We start from the raw sequence: 19,335 nt of genomic DNA, 5'->3' as shown, positions 1-19,335 counted from the left end.
GATATTTCCGATGGACATATACATATATACATATGTATGTATATTACCCTTCCCCTTACCCACTCATCATTCTTCCTGTAAGAGTCTCAAAAGCACCGCAAAGTATGCAGCACCACATAATGTGTTAAGTGGGCGTACGTTAGGCCTGAGCGTGCGCAAGTGAGTCGGCAAGAAAGCGGTTCGCGCTCTCATACGCCATAACTGTGGGCTATAGGCGATAACGGAATGCCAGCAACAACATCACAAGCAGCAACGCAACGCGCGCCTACGTGTAGCCACCCAACGATAGCTAGCCCGCTCTCACCTACATATTACGATCAGATTTAGAAACATATATTTTGTGTGTACGATGTGGGAAAAGGGTGAGTAAGAAGAACGACGACGTCGACGCTGACGCTGACTTTGACGTGGCGGCGATAACGTTGCTGCCGCACATAACAAAATTACGAAACGATTCGCCAAGAACTTAATGTGGGAGAGAGCAGGAGCCGTAGAGAGAGAGAGACAAATCCAATCATATGCTCACTCAGCTGTGGCTCTGCCCAAGGTAAATTAAATAGAAGGTAATGCTGTTCTCCTCTTCGGGTAACTCAGTTAGTTTGTATGTAACCCTTTCACACCCCCGCTATCTTTTTTTCACGCATAGATACTTGGATGGCAATTTCCGAAAAATTTTCTTTGGCTGCCTTTCCGTCTATATAATGTACCTTGGCTCTGCAAAGCTGCTCCCGTCGCAGCTGCTGGTGACGTGTATGCGGTGTGTCGACGTCGACGTCTCTGCCTCCGTCTCCGCACGGGCTCCACGCGGGCATGCGGCACAGTCATTGGCATCCCGTCAGTATTGTTCAGCAATACGAAGCGAGGCGGCAGCGAGCAGCAGGCCCTCTGACAAAAAAAACCAACAAAACTATCGGCCATCAAAACAACAAAAACTACCGTTCAAATTGTCGTCGCGTCACTGTCGACGCCGGTAGCAACAACAACGCTGAAAAGGTGACGAGTGCTAATCTAAAGAGAGAGAGAGCGAGAGAGAGAGAGAGCGAGTGATAGAGAGGTGGCAAGCAGAAGAAGCAGATCCAAAAACAAATTTGAGCGCCAAAAAAATGTGTCATTCTAACAGTAAAACAACAAAAGCAAAAGCAGTTTTTTTTTTAATTTTGTTTGGTTTCAGTGTGTGTCTCAGTGCCACAATGTGATTGTGTGTGTAATTTTTGCGCTTTTAGCCTTTTAAAAATATTTTATTTGTGTACAAAATTAAGCAAGTAAATAATTATAGCTTTGCGGCTGCTCGTTCTCCATCTCGCTCTTGCTCTCTACTGCTCCCATACTGTGTATATTCATGCCTAAGTGTGTGTGTTTGTGTGTGTGTGGCTGAGTGTGTGTATATTGTATCGTAATCAAATACAAAATCAAAAAAAATAACAAAAATCTTGACGTAATCGCAAAAATGCAAAAAGAAAACGAAACGAAAAAGCAACAGGAAAATCAACAATAACAACAAAGATTACTATGCTTCTGTGCTTCGCTCTCTTTCTGTTTTGCTTCGATTCCACATTTGCACTTAAATGCAGCCCTGCCTTCTGCATTGGTGTAAATGAGACAGAGGTAAAACACACGCACACCCCCACACGCTCACACACTTTTTCATACATACATATAAATCTGTTTTGTTTGCCGTTATGCAAAGATTTCATTGTTATTAGTCAGCAAAAGCATCAATAAACATCAAAAGAGCGGGTAAGCGATAACTAGAAATATGTTTGTGGGAATGCCCAGAGGGGGGAGAAGAGGTCTGTAAGGAGACTTGCCATTGCGATCACATATGTAAGTACATATGTACATGGATTTGAACATATGTATGTAAATATGTACATATACTTGTATGAAGCGTATGATCCTCAATGAACACAGGTGATCATTGGGAGCTCCAAGATCCCTCGGTCGGACTGCACTGTACGGATTTTTACGTTAAATACCCTTTTGTGGGGGAGGTGAGCATTAATGCCCTGAGAGGTGATCCGCAGGAGAATTTGTTTGCCCCATTAGAACAGTTGGAGAGCCCTTTCGCGCATCTCCTCTCGACTGACTATGTCCAACTGCTTGCGGGGCAGAGATTCAGAGGAGCTCACAAGCGGTGTACTCCGGATTACGCCTATTCACTAGTTTTCCGAGATATGATAAACTCTGTGACGCCGATAACGGGTAGCAGCTCGTTAGAACCATTATTACTTTAATAGTGCTAGTGCGCGATTGCGTCCTGGAACATGGGGAGTCACCGAATCGATCAAGGAAACATATTGTACGCGTCTTGTTCGGTGCTGCCCTTCCTTCAACACCACCAAGTGCCAAGGCCTAATCTGTCGCTCAACGGGTTCCAGTCCCATGCATAATTAACCAACAAAAACGCATTCTGAAGAGCTGATAACAGTGGGCCCCCACCCCCACTGATAACACTCAAAACTCAGAAATGTGCGCTAGTAAGAGTAGGGTAGAGTAGGTAGAATACAGTAAGCGCCAGCTGTTTTACTTTTGTGTTTGTTATTGAACATTCATTTAGTTTTAATTAATTCAGACAAACGAACAGAAATACAGAGAGGGAGAGCAAAGAGTGAGAGATAAGAGTGCAAGCGGTGTGTATGGTGAGGGGCGGGACTGAAAACCCAACAGCAATGCAAATGCGAAAAACGCAATGAAAACCGACTAAAAATAAATAATGCTGACGTCAATATTGCGTAGAAGCGTCAGAGCTAAAGAAGCAGAGTAGAAGAGCGAGAGGGAGCGAAGCTAAAATCAGAAGCCAAAAACAAAATGCAAAAGTGATTGAAATTGATGGAAATGCAGTTGCCACCACTCGGCCGCCCTCCTGCTACTGCGAACGAGCTGGAGTGGTTGATGCACCGACTTTCGAATCCCCTTACGCAGAGGCAACTTCGCGCAAAAATCATACATTTGTATACATACATATGTATGTATGTACACATGTGTATCGAGAGTAAAATAATTACATGCGGACACACATACACTGGCAGAGTGCAGTCCAACTGGCAAACCCCATTACCCAGTGATGTCACCCGTTGTAAGACAGGTGTCACCATCCACCATGAGTCAGTCAGTCGCAGGGGCAGACAGCGCGGCGTGCTTTTGAGCCACAGAGAAAGGCAGGGTACCACACACGTGTCCCTGCCCCTACGAGAGTTCGAGCTGCGACGTAATTAATGGCAATTATTATATCACTAATCAAATGGATTTCCATTTGTAGTTCAGATTCCGTCGAGCCCGACAGACAGTAATTCTAGAACGGCAATTGCACACACAGCGCCATACAACGGAGAACAGTCATTTGCAATAGCGGCTAAAACGAGTTGCTAACATTCACTTTGATAAATGCACTAATTAGCCATTAAGCCGAAACTATTACAAGCCCTGTTTTTCTTTTTTTTGCGCCATTGATGGTCATTGATGCAGTTACACATTGGGGCCCCAACGCAAAGGCGCATTCATCATTTGATTTTAAATTTTGCCGCCAAATTTTTTCTAGATGTGACGTCATAGATTACTCATAGAACTTTAGCTTGTGCTGGTTGTTCCTGCATCTACATTTACTGTAATTAAGCAAGTCGAGGATAAAAACAATTGCATTAATTATTTAAGTAAAAAAAAAACGCATCAGGCATCGCCAGATATGAGAAAAATATTCATGGCAGTGAACGGAAACAGCGACTGGCATTGCGTGTGCTGTGGCGCGAGTAGCAGTCACAGTCACTGCTGCGCCATGCTGTCCATCACTATCGTTTCGATAACAGCGATTGGGTTGCCGCAACGCGCTAGTGCTTTTCAGGAAACGCACTAGCCAATTTTTCGTCAGATACCTCTGGTAGTTCTGGCAATAAAGTAGCAGCGCGAGTGAGAGCGAGCAAGCAATACTGGGGAAATTTTTGCGCAAAAACTGAGTTTATCAATAAATTGTTTTTAACAATCGCAGTGTTTGAGTCGAGCGCGTGTGTCCGAGCAACCTAAAGACAAATTCAATGAAGTGGCCATCGAGTGGCGCCGTCGCCGCCTAGTCAACTAAGTTGCCAGAGAGAGGCTCTCGGTGGAAGGAAAAAAGAACGTAAGCAGCAAAGAAGGCAGAGCAGCAGCAACGATAACAACAGGCCTAGTAGTGTGCTGCCAACTTGTCGAGCTGCCACCCCTCTCCTCCTCAGCACAATCACATAGCATTAGTGCCCTTCAGTACTTTATTGAGCATTATTTAAAAAATTCAGTACCAAAGGCTGATGTCTGAATATAGGCTGTGAGCGAATCCATTTGCTGTGACGTGACGTGCGGAATAGTGGACATTTTTTCAACAAGTTGCCAGCACAGCGTGCAACGCGCGCACACACACACACACACACACATACAAAAACACAAAAAACTTATACACAGAGCCCCCCAAAGAGAGGGAGAGCAGCAGCAACAACAAGCGTTTTTAGTGATGTCATCAGAAAGTAAGTTGATTTTTTTTTCTCCTCACTACGTTGTCATGACGTCATTTCATAAAAATACACAGCAGTTGCTGTTGCTGTTACTGTTGGTGTTGTTGTTGTTGCTGTGTCTCTGTGGCAGACTTCAATCATCATTATCATCAGCATCATCATCGTCTTGGGTGGACAAACAAAACAAAAGCCAACAGCAGTTGAAGAGTAGCAGCAGCGAGGGGCAGTCCGTCCGTCAGTCCATCAGTCAGTAGTTAGTAGTTAAATAGTTAGTCACTTGGTTAGTTGTTGCTGCAGTTGCACATGCACATGCATATTGCATATGCATATGTGGAATATGTGGATATTTACAATAGTGTAACTCGATATTTTGTCTTGCCCACCCACGCCTCTTGCAGTCGCCATTCCGCATAAAACGACTTCAAGCTGGCCAAATTGAAACGGAAACGGAAGCCAAACTGAAGCACTTGTCGGAGAGCGTAACGGTGCTGCTGAAAATCGCTAAAATGGACAACAGCATCGTCGTCGAGGAAAACGGCAATTCGGCGTCCAGCAGCAGCCTGGATGTCATTACGGCCGCTGCGCAGGCAGCGGCCGCCGTACATGCCGCAACGAGCGCCGCGCAGCAGCAGTCACAGAACCCACAGAGTACAACAGCGGCGTCCGCAGGCAACACAAATAATTCGGCTGGAACGGCCACCGTGCTGACCACGACGGCCAACTGCAATATACAATACCCGATCCAGGCGCTGGCGCAGCACGGCCTGCAGGTGAGTCGCTTTCCAGAGATTACATCCCATCCAAGAGGCGATCTTATAGTTCCTTTCTCGTTGCACCCCATCTGCAGGTACAATCCGTGATACAGGCGAATCCCTCGGGTGTAATACAGACAGCTGCCGGCACGCAGCAGCATCAGGCGCTGGCCGCCGCCACCGCCACAGCGATGCACAAGGGAGTGGGGGTGGTGTATGTCGCCAAGCCGCCCAATTCCACGGTTATCCACACGACCGCGGGCAATTCAGTGCAAGTGCGTAACAAAGTGCGTAGCTAGATAACCTTGAACGGGGGCCAGCAGCCTCTCTAATCTTGAAAATTTCACTCTCTATCACAGATCCCTCCAACTTTTCCATGTAAGATCAAACCCGAACCGAACAGCCAGCACCAGGAGGATAGCGACGAGAGTTTGTCAGATGACGACTCGCAGCACCATCGGAGCGAGCTGACACGGAGGCCATCGTACAATAAGATCTTCACCGAGATCAGTGGACCTGATATAAGCGGTAAATTCATGGGCAGAAACGACATGTACACGCTATCGCTAGCTCAAAACGCACATATCTATCGTTCTGTTGTCTCTCCCTCTGTCCTTGAACACATGTAACCAACCCAACTGCCTGCCCAAACTTCGATCTTTCGCCATCGCACCACCACATGCGCTGCACTCATCGCGCTACATCGATCACTAAGCGATCATTAATCGATCACTCGATCCGATAGTAACCACATTCCATACTCATAGATGCATACATACATACATGCATACATACATACACACACATGAATACATCCATATGTTTAAAATATTGATTATCAATTTGTATGTAGATAGAGTTTTCCCCTTTGTATTTCACTCATTGCCCAATTCATTCGCACTCGATGTCCAAGCCCCATGTACCGTTAAAAAAGGCAGCCATACAAGAGTGAACCCGTTAGCCCCCGTGAGTCTTGTGTGTCGCGCCATCTCTTTCTTGCCCGTTTCTTCATTATCATTTAGTTGTTGTTGTTGGATGTTGATGTTGTTACTTAATCAAGAATCAAAATAGTAATGAGTAGAGAAGAGAGAAAGGAGAGGAGAGGAGAAGCAACCAATCCTGTAAATATATATCCCTCCATAACATATCCCATTACGCACAATCCGTGTGACGGGGGAGCAAGACAGCAACAGAAGCAGAAAGAAATGTGTTGCTTCTCTCGCTCCCACACACACACACACTTCATCGGTATCTCTTTCTTTCTCTGTCTTTGTTGTTGTTATGGTTGCTGTTGTTGCTCAAACCCCAAATAAACCCCCTCCCACCCACCACCACCATGCCAGAAAATAAGCCTTGCCCTCCTGCTCCTCCTCCTCCTCCTGAAGGTATATTAAACAGAAGGATACGATAGTCGCTTTACATTTTTCTCGGACTTGGGACGACTGCTGCTTTACACTTCTGCTTAATATACGAAACTGTTTCTCGTCACCTCCTAACCCGCTCCTAACTAAAATCAAAGAATCTAATCCTAGGCCAATCTCTCGCTGTTGTATCCTTTCTCACTCTTAACTTAACTAACTCGCCGATATCGCCCGCTCTTACACGCACTAAACCACCCACCCACCTCTCAGACCATAATCAAAAACAAAAAGATTCAAAATTCAATCTAAAAGTCTGCGATGAAAAACGCAAATGGAAAATATGTTTTTCTTATAATTTTTATTGTTGTTTTTCTTATTGTTTTCTTTATGACTGCCTTCTCCTACTACTCCAAAAAACTACTCTAAATTAAATTATGTCCAAAACAAAAACTGGGTGCATTTTTCAACCAACCAACAAACCAACAACCGAAACAACAACTGCAACAACATCAACAACAACAATATCCCCCTCCAACAACCAACCAACAACAATTCCAACTATGAACCAAACCAATATCCCCGATTGGTCGATCAGGTTCCTCGCTGCAAATGGGGTCCGATGGGTTGCTCGGCTCTCAGCTGGCGGCAGGCGGAGCAGGCGGTAACTCGGCGAACAGTTCACTGCTGCACATGGCCCCGGAGTCGGCATATTATTTGACCAATCGGATACCCTACAACACCAGTAATAACCAGAGCCGAGGCTCCGACATCCTCTCCTCCATCCACATGTGAGACATTCCCTCAGACAAAACTAATTTTTGTTCTCTCTCTTTTCCATTTGCATGTTCCATGTACCATTTTCCATGTGGGAATCGCAGACAACAGCGGGATAGCGGAGGATCAGACGCGCAAGCGGGAGATCAGACTGCAGAAGAATAGAGAGGCGGCAAGGGAGTGCCGGCGCAAAAAGAAGGAGTACATCAAGTGCCTGGAGAATCGCGTGGCGGTGCTAGAAAACCAAAACAAAGCGCTTATCGAGGAGCTCAAGTCGCTGAAGGAGCTCTACTGTCAGACCAAGAACGATTGAATGTGGCCTTGGCTGTGGCTGTGGTCATGGCGCTGGCGATGGCAGTGCCGGTGCCGAGTCCGAGGCCAGCAGCAGCAGCGGCGGCAATGTCCACGTTCGAAGACGAGTCCCGATGGCCATGGCGATGGAAATAGTCGGCCGCATATCATGATTTACATACATATAGTAGAATGCTATATGTAATCGTACATATATACTATATAGTGCAATGATCATGTTCTTGTTAGGACAAGTACACTGAACCGAACCGAACAGCCTGACAGAACAAACAGACGGACGGCGACGGCAACAGCGACAGCGACACGAGCAGGACACAATGTAATTATGTTTATAATTTAAATTTTAATATTATGTTTATGCTTTAGTTTACGCCTTAGTTTATTTGCTAATTTAATGAAACTGCAGTTGACCTATCCATGTCCCTTGTGTTTTTACATCCTATATATAAAAATCTGTTTCTATATTCTGCTGTATGCTGCCGTCAGACGATTACCTTTTCATCGTCGTCGGTGATTTTTGCCATTTCCTCGAAAACCCAACTCCATTGACCCCTTTTCCACACCTTTACATCTAATATAATTTTTTTTTACTTTATTAATGGTAGTCCTCAATGCGATGTTGGTTCGTTTTTTCAGATTTTGTAGATTGATTAGCTCATTTTTTTTCTTTTTTAAATGCATTTTACGCTTTACACCAGCGACATACTATTTTTATACCCGTACTCAAAGAGTTAAGGGGTATATTGTACTTGTGGTAAAGAGTATATAGTATTTGTGGTAAAGGTGGATGTGTGTAACGCCGAAAAGGAAACGTTTCCGACCCCACAAAAGTATATATATTCTTTATCAGCATCAATAGCCGCGTCGATATAGCCATGTCTGTCTGTCCGTCTTGTTTGTCGCCTAGTTCTCAGAGACTATAAGAGCTAGAGCAACCGAATTTTGTTTCCAGACTCATGTGATATCACACTGCTACAAGTGTATTTTAAAATTTCGCCCATTGCGCCCCACAAAGGACGAAAATCTGTGGCAGCCACAATTTTAAAGATACCAGAAAAGTAAAAGCGTAGTATCGTAGAGAATGACCTTATCTACCAGATTGTCGAATCTGAATTAAATAGGATCATTATTATAGCCAGAATAAAGAAAATAATTTTCAGTTGCTTCCCCCACCTCTTCCAGCACGAGACCTAGCTACTCATTTTTTTTTCTCGCTTGCACACACTCTGCCCTGTGCAATGCGCGACCTTTGCGGAGAAGATGTAGAATCTACATTGTGTACGTAGAATATAGATTTTAAATGTGGAATTGACATTGGAGCAAAAAAATGTAAAATTTAAAATATTTTAAAATGAAACATAAGTCATAAGCTCACAAATTTATATACTGACTGAGTACGGGTAGAAAAGTAGAGTCGCGTCCACAGAAGCGACTAGCACGTTCCTTCTCGTTGGTATTGCCTTTAAAGAAAAAAAGATTGATACAAATAAATAAACCAATTGATAAACAGCTGATTGAACAAAACAGCTGTTTCGGATTTTCTACAGAGAAAATACCTTTCAGGAATACCCTATAAATATATACATAAAGCGTATGGCAATTCTAAGATTCGTCCAAACACCTCTTTCAGCATTGGAGCAATGCCAATTCCCTTACGTTTGTCCATGAGAAGCGCTCAATATTACCGATGAAAATATATGAGAAATCCGATCAATGACGGCAGCTTATACGACTATACCTCTATCCCTCCTCACCCTTTCTGTTTTTTTTTTTTACTTAATACTAAATACGAAAACTTGAATAGAAAAAGTGTTAAAATTTTGTAGAGAAATTATATAACTGATGTAAGTCCCCAACACACACCACACAGGCAGAACAAAATCGGTAGATATTGATAGAGAGAGAGAGAGCTCTTAGCAAAATTTATTCTCCCCTGAAGAAATTGTTTAAAAACTGAGAACTTTCAGCTTTTTTTTATATATATGTATGTATTACCATGTGTGTATGTGTGTGTGAAAAGAGAAATTTAACTTTAAAATTAAGTTTGAATCGGCTTGAAAGTTTTGTAAAGTAGAGGTTAGATCGATCAATCAATCAATCAATCAAACAGTCAGTCAGTCAGTCAACGATAATGAATTATTGAGAATTTGTTGCATCATTTTAAACCTCCTCCCGCCGCCTCGCCCACTAGCCTCCCTAGCCAAGGCGACCTGGAAGGATTTTCTCTGAAAAAAAAAAAAAAAAAAACAAAAAAAATGTATATTTAATTATATATGTATATGATATACGTAGTTAGCGAATATTTGTACACTATTTGTATTTGTGGATCGCACTCGGAGAGGGTTGGACGGGTGGACGACAGAGCGGTGTCGGTGTTCCATTTCCGGATCGAGGGATACCATACATACATTATTTACATACTATAAAGCAAAACTCTCGTTATCTCTTGTGATCAACTCAGTTGTTGTTATGAAAATGATACAAATTGAAAAGAAATCGAAAACATAAATAATAAATAAATCATAAATTTGTATGAATGGAGGATATGCATGGCAGGCAGGATAAAAAAATCGGGAATTAGGCAGAGGGACTTTTTTATATGTACAATATCGAGTAGCGAAACAAATGGAAAATGGAAACAATGTCAAAATAAAGCGGAAACAAAAACCCGGATAAATCAATGCATACGTCAATGTATAGTACATTAAAGCTCTTTATAAAGATTATATACATACATGATGAATCTATATGTACAAGTATATATATACCTTCGGATCTATATCTATAGATCCATTTATATCTCTCTATTTTTGATGTCCAAATCAAAACTTCTGCAAAACTTCTTCAAAGAGAAACTTTTTTTGGTAGAATCAAAAAGGACAAACAAGAAGAAGGAGGAAGGAATGCGAAAGAAGAGAAATAAGCAACAGAAAAGTTGCATTCAACAAAGTAAATAAAATATTTTTATTGTCATTGCATAATTCTTAAGCTAGTAATTTTAAAATGTAAATCATAAGTGGCGAAAAACAAATAAAAACAATGAAAAAAAAAGAAGAAAACGCAAGGAACAAAAAGGATAAACGGATTAGGGCCCGAACGATGACAAAATTAAGGAATGTAACAAACAAAAAAGAAACGGAAACTGAAACTGAATGCGAGGAAGATTAGCAAACAAATTAAAATGAAAGCAAAGCAAAACAAAACAAAACAAAAAATCAGTAGAAATTACAATATTGTTATAAATATTTGTCTCAATGAGAAAACAACAAACAAAACAAAACAAAAGAAACGAAACAAACAAACCAGCTAAGAAAATAGACAAAAAATCAATAAAAATAATTTAAAAAATAAAATTTCTATTTATTTACATATAGTATGTACAATATGGCTCAGATGCACTTAAGATCATATTATGGAACTAACATTCTCATATTATGGAAGTATTCCTTACACAAAAACTTGCAAATTTTGGATTAGGTTCTAGCTGTTCCTGTTCCTGTTCCTGCTAGTAATACGACATACATATGTATGTATGATGTAGGATCCACTGCTTGGTTTCCCAACGAGACGTCTCTGCCAAAAGGATCGGCTTACAATACCACACAGAGCTTGTAGGAAAAATTCTTCTGTCAGTCAGAACAATAGACCGATTCTCGCACTGATTGCATTACTTGGCAGACATCTCCATCGTTCTCCGGCCCCAGCATCTGTCCCTCTCTGAACCATGGGCATCTTCCGTGTTGCTCTGTTCAGCATCTGCATCTGCATTTCAAGGCTTTCATGAAACGCCTTCCCAATTGAAACGCTTCACTTTTTAGCACCGATGGTCACGTTCCCTTGGACCGCCCCACCCGCCACCCCACTCCAAATCTCACATTGCGGCGTGACCATTCGACACGGAGCCGTTTCACAGATTCAATTATAATTTTAAGTACTTCATACACAATATACACAAACAGATACATGCGCTATAGTAGCTACACGAATACACACGAATACGCTATACAGATATACATACAAAAGTACAGTTAGATTCGAATGGCGAATTCAGAATTCAAATACGTGTAGATCAGTTCTTAAGGGGGGGACTCTGGTCCCGCCGCCGCCTAGGAGATGAACAAGTAGAGGAGGAACATGCCGAAGCTGATGTAGTGGCTCAGGTAGCCCGCCTCCGACCAATGCCACACGAAGGACTCTACCCCGCCGACGTGACTGCTGTCCAAGTTAAGGGTCTCGTTGAGCAGCACTATGCCCAGGTAGGCCAGGTGGAATATGGCGCACAGGGTGAAGATCAGATTGGTGAGCCGCACCAGCCAGCCGCAGCCGCTGGTCCAGCCACGACGTCGCGGACAGCGGGAGAAGCGACAGCTGTCGGGACCCTTGCACTGACCGGCCGCCAGACAGGCATCGAGAAGGTTGGCCAGGTGGCGGCGCAGCAGCCGCTCGCTCTCAGCGAAGATGGCCAGGAAGAGCAGGACCATGTAGATGCGCAGATCCATGCCGTGCAGCAGACTGGACACCACATACGTGCAGAGGACGGCCCAGAAGGTGTGGCCCAGTTTGTGGTCCTTGAAGCCTCCGTAGATGTATTGCTTGAGCCACTCGTGCATAGGGATATTCCAGCTGCGAACAAGGACGCTCAACGAGCGGGGCCACTCGATCTGCCAGGGCCGCGTCACCAGCGGGCCCAGTAGCCTCTCGTCCAGCTCCTTGGAATCCTTGGAGTCTCCGTCCAGGGTCTGCCCCGAGCTGAGCAGCAGAGCTTGGGCCATGAAGCTAACAAAGTAGTGGCTGCTCCGGACACCCAGCGCCTCCGTGTACATAAGGAGGAAGTGTGAGCCGCTGGCAATCTCACCCAGGGCGTGGGCCAGGCAGTTGGAGACGGCCACCGCCAGCAGGCAGAGCAGCATGTTGAGCATCAGCTGGCGCAGCGTGACCAGCCACTTGCCTCGTGCGACAAGGCACTCCACGTAGCGACCATAGCTGATCCAGGGCCCGAGGGCACAGGTCGCCGGGCTGTAGATGTATCCAAAGTAGGCCAGGGGGCCCGGCATCCGCGGCACCTGTCCGCTGGCCAGGTCGAAGCCCAGCGAGATCAGCTTCATGTTTACCACCATCTGGACGCCCCGTAGCTGGGGCCAGTCGCTGCGCTGTCTCCATATGGCCAGCTCGTACAGGAACTGGCTGCCAACGGTGAGCACGGCTATGCTGGTGGCGGCCTTCCTTCCGCTGTACATACGCACCAGCTGCAGCAAAAGGTAGCCAAGGGTGCTCAGGATCAGCAGCAGGCCAACGCGCTCGCCCATGCGCTGGCCGAGCGTGGCGTACAGCAAGATCAGACCGGTGGTGGCGTGGATCAGGTGCAAGGGAGCCACGGCGATACTGTTTGCATCGCGCAACGACACTCCGGCTGCCGGCAAGCGGCGCTTCATGGCATAGAGCAGGCAGAGCAGGCGTCCGACCAGGCACAGGCCCAGCATAGGTGTCACGTACTTTGCTACTTGCAGCAGCGAAGGCTGCACGCAGGCCTCTAAATTCTGCGCCAGTCGATCCATCACCAGAAAGTCTTTCGCCTCCGGCTCTGCATCGCTGTAGAAGTTGTCCTGCCTGTGACCACTATGGAAGCCGTAGTCGATACCGCCGCCAGCTTCCTCCGCAAACTCTATGTAGTCGATGTCATCTCCTTCGTCGTAGTAGTTGTAGTCCATGGCTGACTGCGGCTACGGCAAGCAGCTCGGGACGGTTAAAATCGCATTGGGGCTTGGAGCTGCTGCTGTTAAAGTGACTTCGTCTCGCGCGTATCTATGCTGCCGATAACTCTGATGGCTGCAATCGATTTCGTGAACTAGATCTCAGTTCAGTGGTTCGGTTCGCAACAGCTCGATAGAACTACGACAAGAAACAAAATACATATAATTGTTGTTGCGTACTGTGTTTGTGATTGATTCATTGAAAACATTCAAACTTCATTTCAATTTTCGGTAAATCGCCTGCTTAAATTTGTGTTGTTGCCACCAGTGTTTTTGTTGTTGTCACTGTAATCGAACTAGCTTCGCGTTGATCAAAGTTCACGTAAATCATTTGCTTGTTTTGATAGTTTATATCAAATTTAAACAAATTTAAAGATGACCCGTCATGCTCGCAACTGCACCGCCGGAGCCGTTTACACTTACAATGAGAAGAAGCGGGACGCCGCCGAGTCCGGGTACGGAACAAATGCGCAGCGCCTGGGCAAAGACTCTGTGAAGTCGTTCGACTGCTGCTCGCTGACGCTGCAGCCGTGCCGCAACCCTGTCATTACCAAGCAGGGGTACCTGTTCGACAAGGAGGCGATCCTGCAGTACATCGTCACCAAGAAAAACGAATACAGCCGCAAGCTGAAGGAGTACGAGCGCCTGCGACGGGTCGAGGAGGAGGAGATCACCCAGGTGGCCAATTGCAAGCAGCAGGCCCGCATGGAGCGATTCGTCAACTCCGAGAAGCCAACCACAACGCCTGCCCACAAGTCCAGCCCAGTCGAGCAGCCCTCCCTATCCACGGCCAGCACTTCGGCAGCGGCCATAGCCGCCTCAGCTACCGGATCCATTTCGAACATGGCCAACGGGAACCAGAAGAAGCTTCCCGCCTTCTGGCTGCCGTCCGAGTGCCCCAATGCCGGGGCAGCCAAGGCTAAGAAGCCCGATGCGACCATTTACTGTCCCGTCTCCTCACAACCGCTTAAGGTGAAGGACCTGTTTGACGTGAAATTCACTCCGATCAAGGATGGCGACGCAAAGAAGTCTCTGATTGCCAAGGAAGTGCGCTACATGTGTCCCATTACCCACGACGCGCTCAGCAACGCAGTGCCCTGTGCCGTCCTGAGGCCGACGTGAGTTTCGACCAAAGACCAATGTCGGATTAAGCCTGTTTGGCACTTTCTTACGAATCTTTGCATATCTTTGCAGTGGCGATGTCGTGACACTGGAATGCGTGGATAAACTGATCCGGAAGGACATGATTCACCCACTCACCGATCGCAAGCTCAAGGAAAAAGACATTATTCCCCTGCAACGCGTGAGTAGAAATCGGGCATTTCCGATTCTATATCTATGTATACATACATATGTGTATTTTATGTATCGTTTTTGTTACACAGGGCGGCACTGGCTATGCAACTACCAACGACAAGCTGTCGGCCAAGGAGCAGCGACCCATGTTGCAGGTCTAAGAACTTGTCTACTCAAAAATCAAACCTAAAACACGTTAAATGGTCATCATTTTCTGGAGTTCTTGCCTCAGGATTCACAATAATAACTTACATTTACATATATACAGATATGTATGTATGTATGCTCACGCGATTTGAGTTTCCTGAAAGCATTTCGGATCATATCTTCGAACTGCTTTTTCTTGAAGTACTCCCCACATACACCACATTTTAGCAATGCAGTAATTATTCCTTCTGACAACATCTTCGAGTTAGTTAAGTAAGTTAATTTAGCTTTAAGCACACACATTTGAATTTTCTTTACTTATTCAGCAAATAAAGAAAGCAACAATTAATATTCCTATGTTTGAGCCAACGCACGGCAGGGCACCCAGTCCCAAAAAACTCTCGCGTATTTTTTGGGTTAAGGTATATAAGAAATGTATATTGAATGTATCATCATATGTATAGCATGCAATTTGAAGTAGCTCCAGGGATGCATTTAAAAGCGGCTCTTGGGGGGTGGCTGTTTGTCCACTAGGCCGCCTGCACGGACTGCTTTTGAGAGGAGCTGATCTTGTCGCCCAGACTCAAGGCCATACCCTGCGGACAGATGGAGAGAGAGAGAGCATGAAGGAGAGATCTTGGATTGGGGCGAGGGTTTTGCTCATTCTTACCTGACTCTTGGCGCGTATACGTATGTGGCCTGTCACCTTAGAGTCGGGGTCATCGACGGGCTTCTCAATACTCAGGTTGGCCAAGGCATTCTCACCGAAGATGGATCTAAGGCGGGGAAAGTTATTATTTTTCTGGATACTCTGAAGGAGACTCCGCGAACGGCCGCCACACTCACTTGGCATACATGTTGGCGGCCATGAAGCCGCACTGGCCGGACAGGGCCTTCTCCGGCGTGAGGCACTTCATGTTGGTGCTCTTGAGCAGGTGCCTCAGATACTCGTGCAGGTCGGTGAAACTCGTGTTGACGGTGACCTTGTTCTCCCACTCGAAGTCCTGCCACATCTGACGGAACTCAGTGTCTGTGCAGCTGGCCGGAATGATGTAGTCCATGATGTCGATGTGTATGGTGTTGAGCACGACCACGTTTGTGTTGAGAGCAGTGTCGTACACTGGAAGGAGGGGAAAAACATTCATTCATTGCGGGAGCCACTCCCACGGCAGCTGCAACTCTGACACTCACCGATGTTGCCAAAGATTATGCCGTTCTCTGTGGAGGAGACCTTCACGTTGGCCTTTATGTTGCAGAAGTCGTGGGGAGCCAGCACAACTGGATGTGGGCGCTCTACCAGCTTCAGATCGCCCAGCGTGGCCAGCTCCAGAGTGCAGTTCTGCAGGGTATCATCTGCAAAGGGGGTCAAGAAAGATGTATAGTACATATCCTTAGAAGGGGCTAGGGACAGAAACTGCCATGACGACGACTCACTTGTCTGGTTGACGATGAGTACGTCCAGGACAATGTCGTACTGATTAACATTGACGTAGGCCTCGGCGTAGACCGGATCCGAGAAGCCCGTCAGCTGGGTGACCTTGTTGAGTTTGTTGTTGGGCGAGGAGATGTCGCTGAGCTGGGCCGTCTTGGTGCCGGCCAGAGCCTGATTCAGGCTGGACTCGAACACGTTCTCGCCCAGCTGGTTGTCGCGTCCATTGGAGAGCTGGGCGAAGAGGACCGGATCGTCTGGCTGGACCTTGGCGGTGGCGCGCTGCTTCTCCTTGAGCACGCGCTGGTCCTCGTCGTGCTGGGCATCGAGCATCTTGCCCAGAGCCTCGCGGCAGTAGTGCATGAACACGGAGACCGCCTCCGGGGTGCGTTCGCTCAGCGTGCGCAGGCAGATGAAGATGCGATCGGTGTCGTCGTTGGTGATCGGCTTGCTGGGGAATCCGGACTTTCCCAGATGCAGGATAGAGCTCATGATCAGCATCACTCGCGTGGTCAGGCGATTCTGGGCACTCGACTCTGGCTGCAGCTCCACGTAGCGCAGGGCCAGCTTGGTGAGAGTGGCTGACAGGGCGGCGCCAATAAAGAAATCGCCGTCCATCAAGTACTGCCGCAGCGGCGGACGCTTCTCTGCCTTGGCTACCCTGTTGGAGCGAGACAAAAATGGGAACGCAAATTGAGGGAATCTGTGAATGCAACCGCGACGACGGGACTCCGGTGTGGGGACTACTTACGGGGCCAGGCTATAGGCACTCTGGGTAGCATAGGTGCCATCGGAGGTCACCTTGTTGATGGCATTGCTTGTGGTGGTGGTGGTGCTGCTGCTGCCATCACCGGATGCGCCTCCTGTTGCGGATCCCTGCTGCTGGTTCTGCTCATCGGTCGGGTCACCAGATAGGCGACGCTGCTCCGCCTCCACCATGGGAATGTCGCCGAGCGTCTGCTGGATGGCGTCAATAACCTCGAGAATCTGCGGACCCTCCACATACTCGCCCAGGATCCACACGGCGGCACGGTGAATCTTTGAGGATTTGATCTGAGGGAAAGCCTCGATGAGGTGCTCGATGATGAGAGCGCTGAGGGCCGGGAACTTCTGGATTGCTTCGCGTATGAAGATGAGCACATCGGCGGCGGCCAGCTCGTTGGTGTCCGAGAGGAACTCCACCAGGACGGGAATTACGGTGGCGGCCACGTCGGGGAACTTGATGGAGCAGGTGTGCAGGGTACGGACGAGCAGCTGCCGGTACTTGCCAGTATCCTCGTGCTCCACGTTGTGCGTTTTGGCCACCTCCTTCTTGAGCACCAGCACCATCTCGCCGATGTTGCGCGAATAGACCAGGTCCATGGCCAGGGCGAGTGCCTTGCGGCGCACCTCGATGTCGGGGGCGGCCAGGACACGCAACACGTCCATGACCAGGTCTTGCATGACCTTATCCATGTTCTCGTTCTCCTTCATGGCAATCAGCCGGTCCAGGACAATGAGCTTCACGTTGTTATCGCTCTCCTTAACGATCAGCTCGATGTAGCAGCTGGCGGCGGCCTTGATGGCGGTGGGGGCCAGCGAGAGGGTGATGAGCGTGCCGGCGGACTCGTATCGGACCGCGTTGGAGGAGGAGTTAAGTAGGTTGTAGATGCAACGGATGAAGCGCGACCGCTCGGCGGGATTGGCATGACACACCTTGTAGATGAGCTCAACAATCACCAGCTGCAGGATGTCGCCGAAGCTGTGCACCTGGTCAATGCACGAGGCCAGGTAGTTGAGGGCGCGCTCCTGGTCGGCGTGGAGCAGCATGAGAAAGGCGTTCCTCTTGCACGACATGTCCTGCTGTGTGTCCAGGAAGTTGGCGATCAGCTCCGGCCCGTCCGGCACCAGCCAGTCGAAGTTCTTGTAGATTGTGAAGATGGCGAGGACCGCGTTGCGGCGCACATACGAATGACGGTGGTCCAGGCAAGCCCGGATGGCGGGCATCAGGGGCTCTAACAGCTCTGGCTCCTTCAGCTTGCAGAGGAAACGCAGTGTGGAGCCACGCAGAAACTCGTTCGGGTGTTGCAGATCCTACACAAAATATAATAAACCACAAATCAGCACAGATGACACATTACTGGCATGCGTAGGGCCACGTTGCACTCACCTTGCGGTAGGCGTCGCACACGAGAATCATTTCCTGCAGCAGTTTGCCGTCGCCCGAAGTCTTGGGCACAATCTCCCAAAAGATAAGCAGCAGCTTCTTTATTGTGTGATCCTGCACGGGCAGCACGAACCGGATGATGGTCATGATCAGGCCCGGGTAGCGCTCGCCGTTGAGCAGCAGCTTGATCACCTTCTTCAGCGTCTCGATCTTGTGGTTCGTGTCACCCTTTTCCAAATCTTGTTTCAGCTGCATCTCGTTCGGGACCTCCAGGTCCGGCGAGTTAATTATCGTGTAGCACGGTACTTGGCTCATCCTGGCTAGCGTATCCCGACTGCTTGTCAGGTGTCAAGGGGATATTTTGTAGTTTCGGGTGACGTTACGTCTTTTTCCTGGTTTTGATTTCGCTTTTTGTGTTCTTTTCTGTCCGGCTTGACGTGTCCAATCAGTGTGACTGAACTTCAGAAATATACCGTAAAATACTACAAAATTGATTTAGTATACCATATTAAATACCAATATACCAAAAATCATGAATGAGTAAACAACCTTAGCCCACTTAACTCCAATCTATTTATAAAGTTAAACCGATTGCGTTAAGCCGCGGAAAAATATACTGTTTGAAATGTTCCTCGTAGATTCATATCCATCCATTTTTGCTAGTAGCCAGTGGGGTGACCAGAGGTGTGCACTGCATTTCGTACGGTTACACTGCTCAGACAGCTGTTTCGCTTTAAACTTTAGTGACAAAGCTGAATTTGACACGAAGGAACGGCCGTTTGCCAATAATTTAATTCAAGCGATCTGGATTTTGTATGTACGAGTATATCGTTATTACTGTTTGTATTGGTTTATTATCGTTATTCCTCTCGTTTTCTACTATATATACT

At 47.0% G+C, this 19,335-nt stretch overlaps 4 protein-coding genes across 8 annotated transcripts; 2 read left to right on the top strand and 2 right to left on the bottom strand.

Annotated features, from left to right (window-relative positions):
- The first annotated feature begins 789 nt into the window (after window positions 1-789).
- On the top strand, window positions 790-8,538 carry LOC111082267 (cyclic AMP response element-binding protein B). 5 transcript variants are annotated; one of them, XM_022378446.2, is made up of 6 exons: window positions 790-993; window positions 4,877-5,248; window positions 5,326-5,517; window positions 5,590-5,758; window positions 7,187-7,333; window positions 7,436-7,552. In XM_022378446.2, exons 1-6 carry the CDS (start codon window positions 811-813, stop codon window positions 7,528-7,530), a joined length of 1,158 nt encoding a protein of 385 aa, XP_022234138.1. In that variant the 5' UTR covers window positions 790-810; the 3' UTR covers window positions 7,531-7,552. The 5 variants fall into 5 exon arrangements, with proteins under 5 accessions (XP_022234138.1, XP_022234137.2, XP_022234136.2 ...); XM_022378445.2 differs by having other exon boundaries at window positions 811-993; window positions 5,326-5,505; window positions 7,470-8,538; XM_022378444.2 differs by having other exon boundaries at window positions 811-993; window positions 7,470-8,538.
- Window positions 8,539-11,582: 3,044 nt separating this feature from the next.
- Window positions 11,583-13,633, bottom strand: LOC111081175 (protein-serine O-palmitoleoyltransferase porcupine). The gene has a single exon (XM_022377167.2). The coding sequence runs from the start codon at window positions 13,383-13,385 to the stop codon at window positions 11,784-11,786; it is 1,602 nt and encodes a 533-aa protein (XP_022232859.2). The 5' UTR covers window positions 13,386-13,633; the 3' UTR covers window positions 11,583-11,783.
- Window positions 13,543-15,230, top strand: LOC111081195 (nitric oxide synthase-interacting protein homolog). Its single transcript, XM_022377190.2, has 3 exons — window positions 13,543-14,545; window positions 14,622-14,730; window positions 14,813-15,230. Exons 1-3 carry the CDS (start codon window positions 13,803-13,805, stop codon window positions 14,882-14,884), a joined length of 924 nt encoding a protein of 307 aa, XP_022232882.1. The 5' UTR covers window positions 13,543-13,802; the 3' UTR covers window positions 14,885-15,230.
- A 36-nt stretch (window positions 15,231-15,266) lies between these two features.
- LOC111081166 (coatomer subunit beta) lies at window positions 15,267-18,909 on the bottom strand. Its single transcript, XM_022377156.2, has 7 exons — window positions 18,449-18,909; window positions 17,051-18,372; window positions 16,305-16,960; window positions 16,062-16,223; window positions 15,717-15,990; window positions 15,541-15,646; window positions 15,267-15,466 (listed from the first exon to the last, which is right to left on the bottom strand). Exons 1-7 carry the CDS (start codon window positions 18,758-18,760, stop codon window positions 15,401-15,403), a joined length of 2,898 nt encoding a protein of 965 aa, XP_022232848.2. The 5' UTR covers window positions 18,761-18,909; the 3' UTR covers window positions 15,267-15,400.
- Window positions 18,910-19,335: the final 426 nt, after the last annotated feature.

Source organism: Drosophila obscura, unplaced genomic scaffold, assembly GCF_018151105.1.
Source record: "Drosophila obscura isolate BZ-5 IFL unplaced genomic scaffold, ASM1815110v1 contig_73, whole genome shotgun sequence".
Classification (NCBI taxonomy): Eukaryota; Metazoa; Arthropoda; class Insecta; order Diptera; family Drosophilidae; genus Drosophila; species Drosophila obscura.
This window is presented reverse-complemented; position numbering and strand designations above follow the sequence as displayed.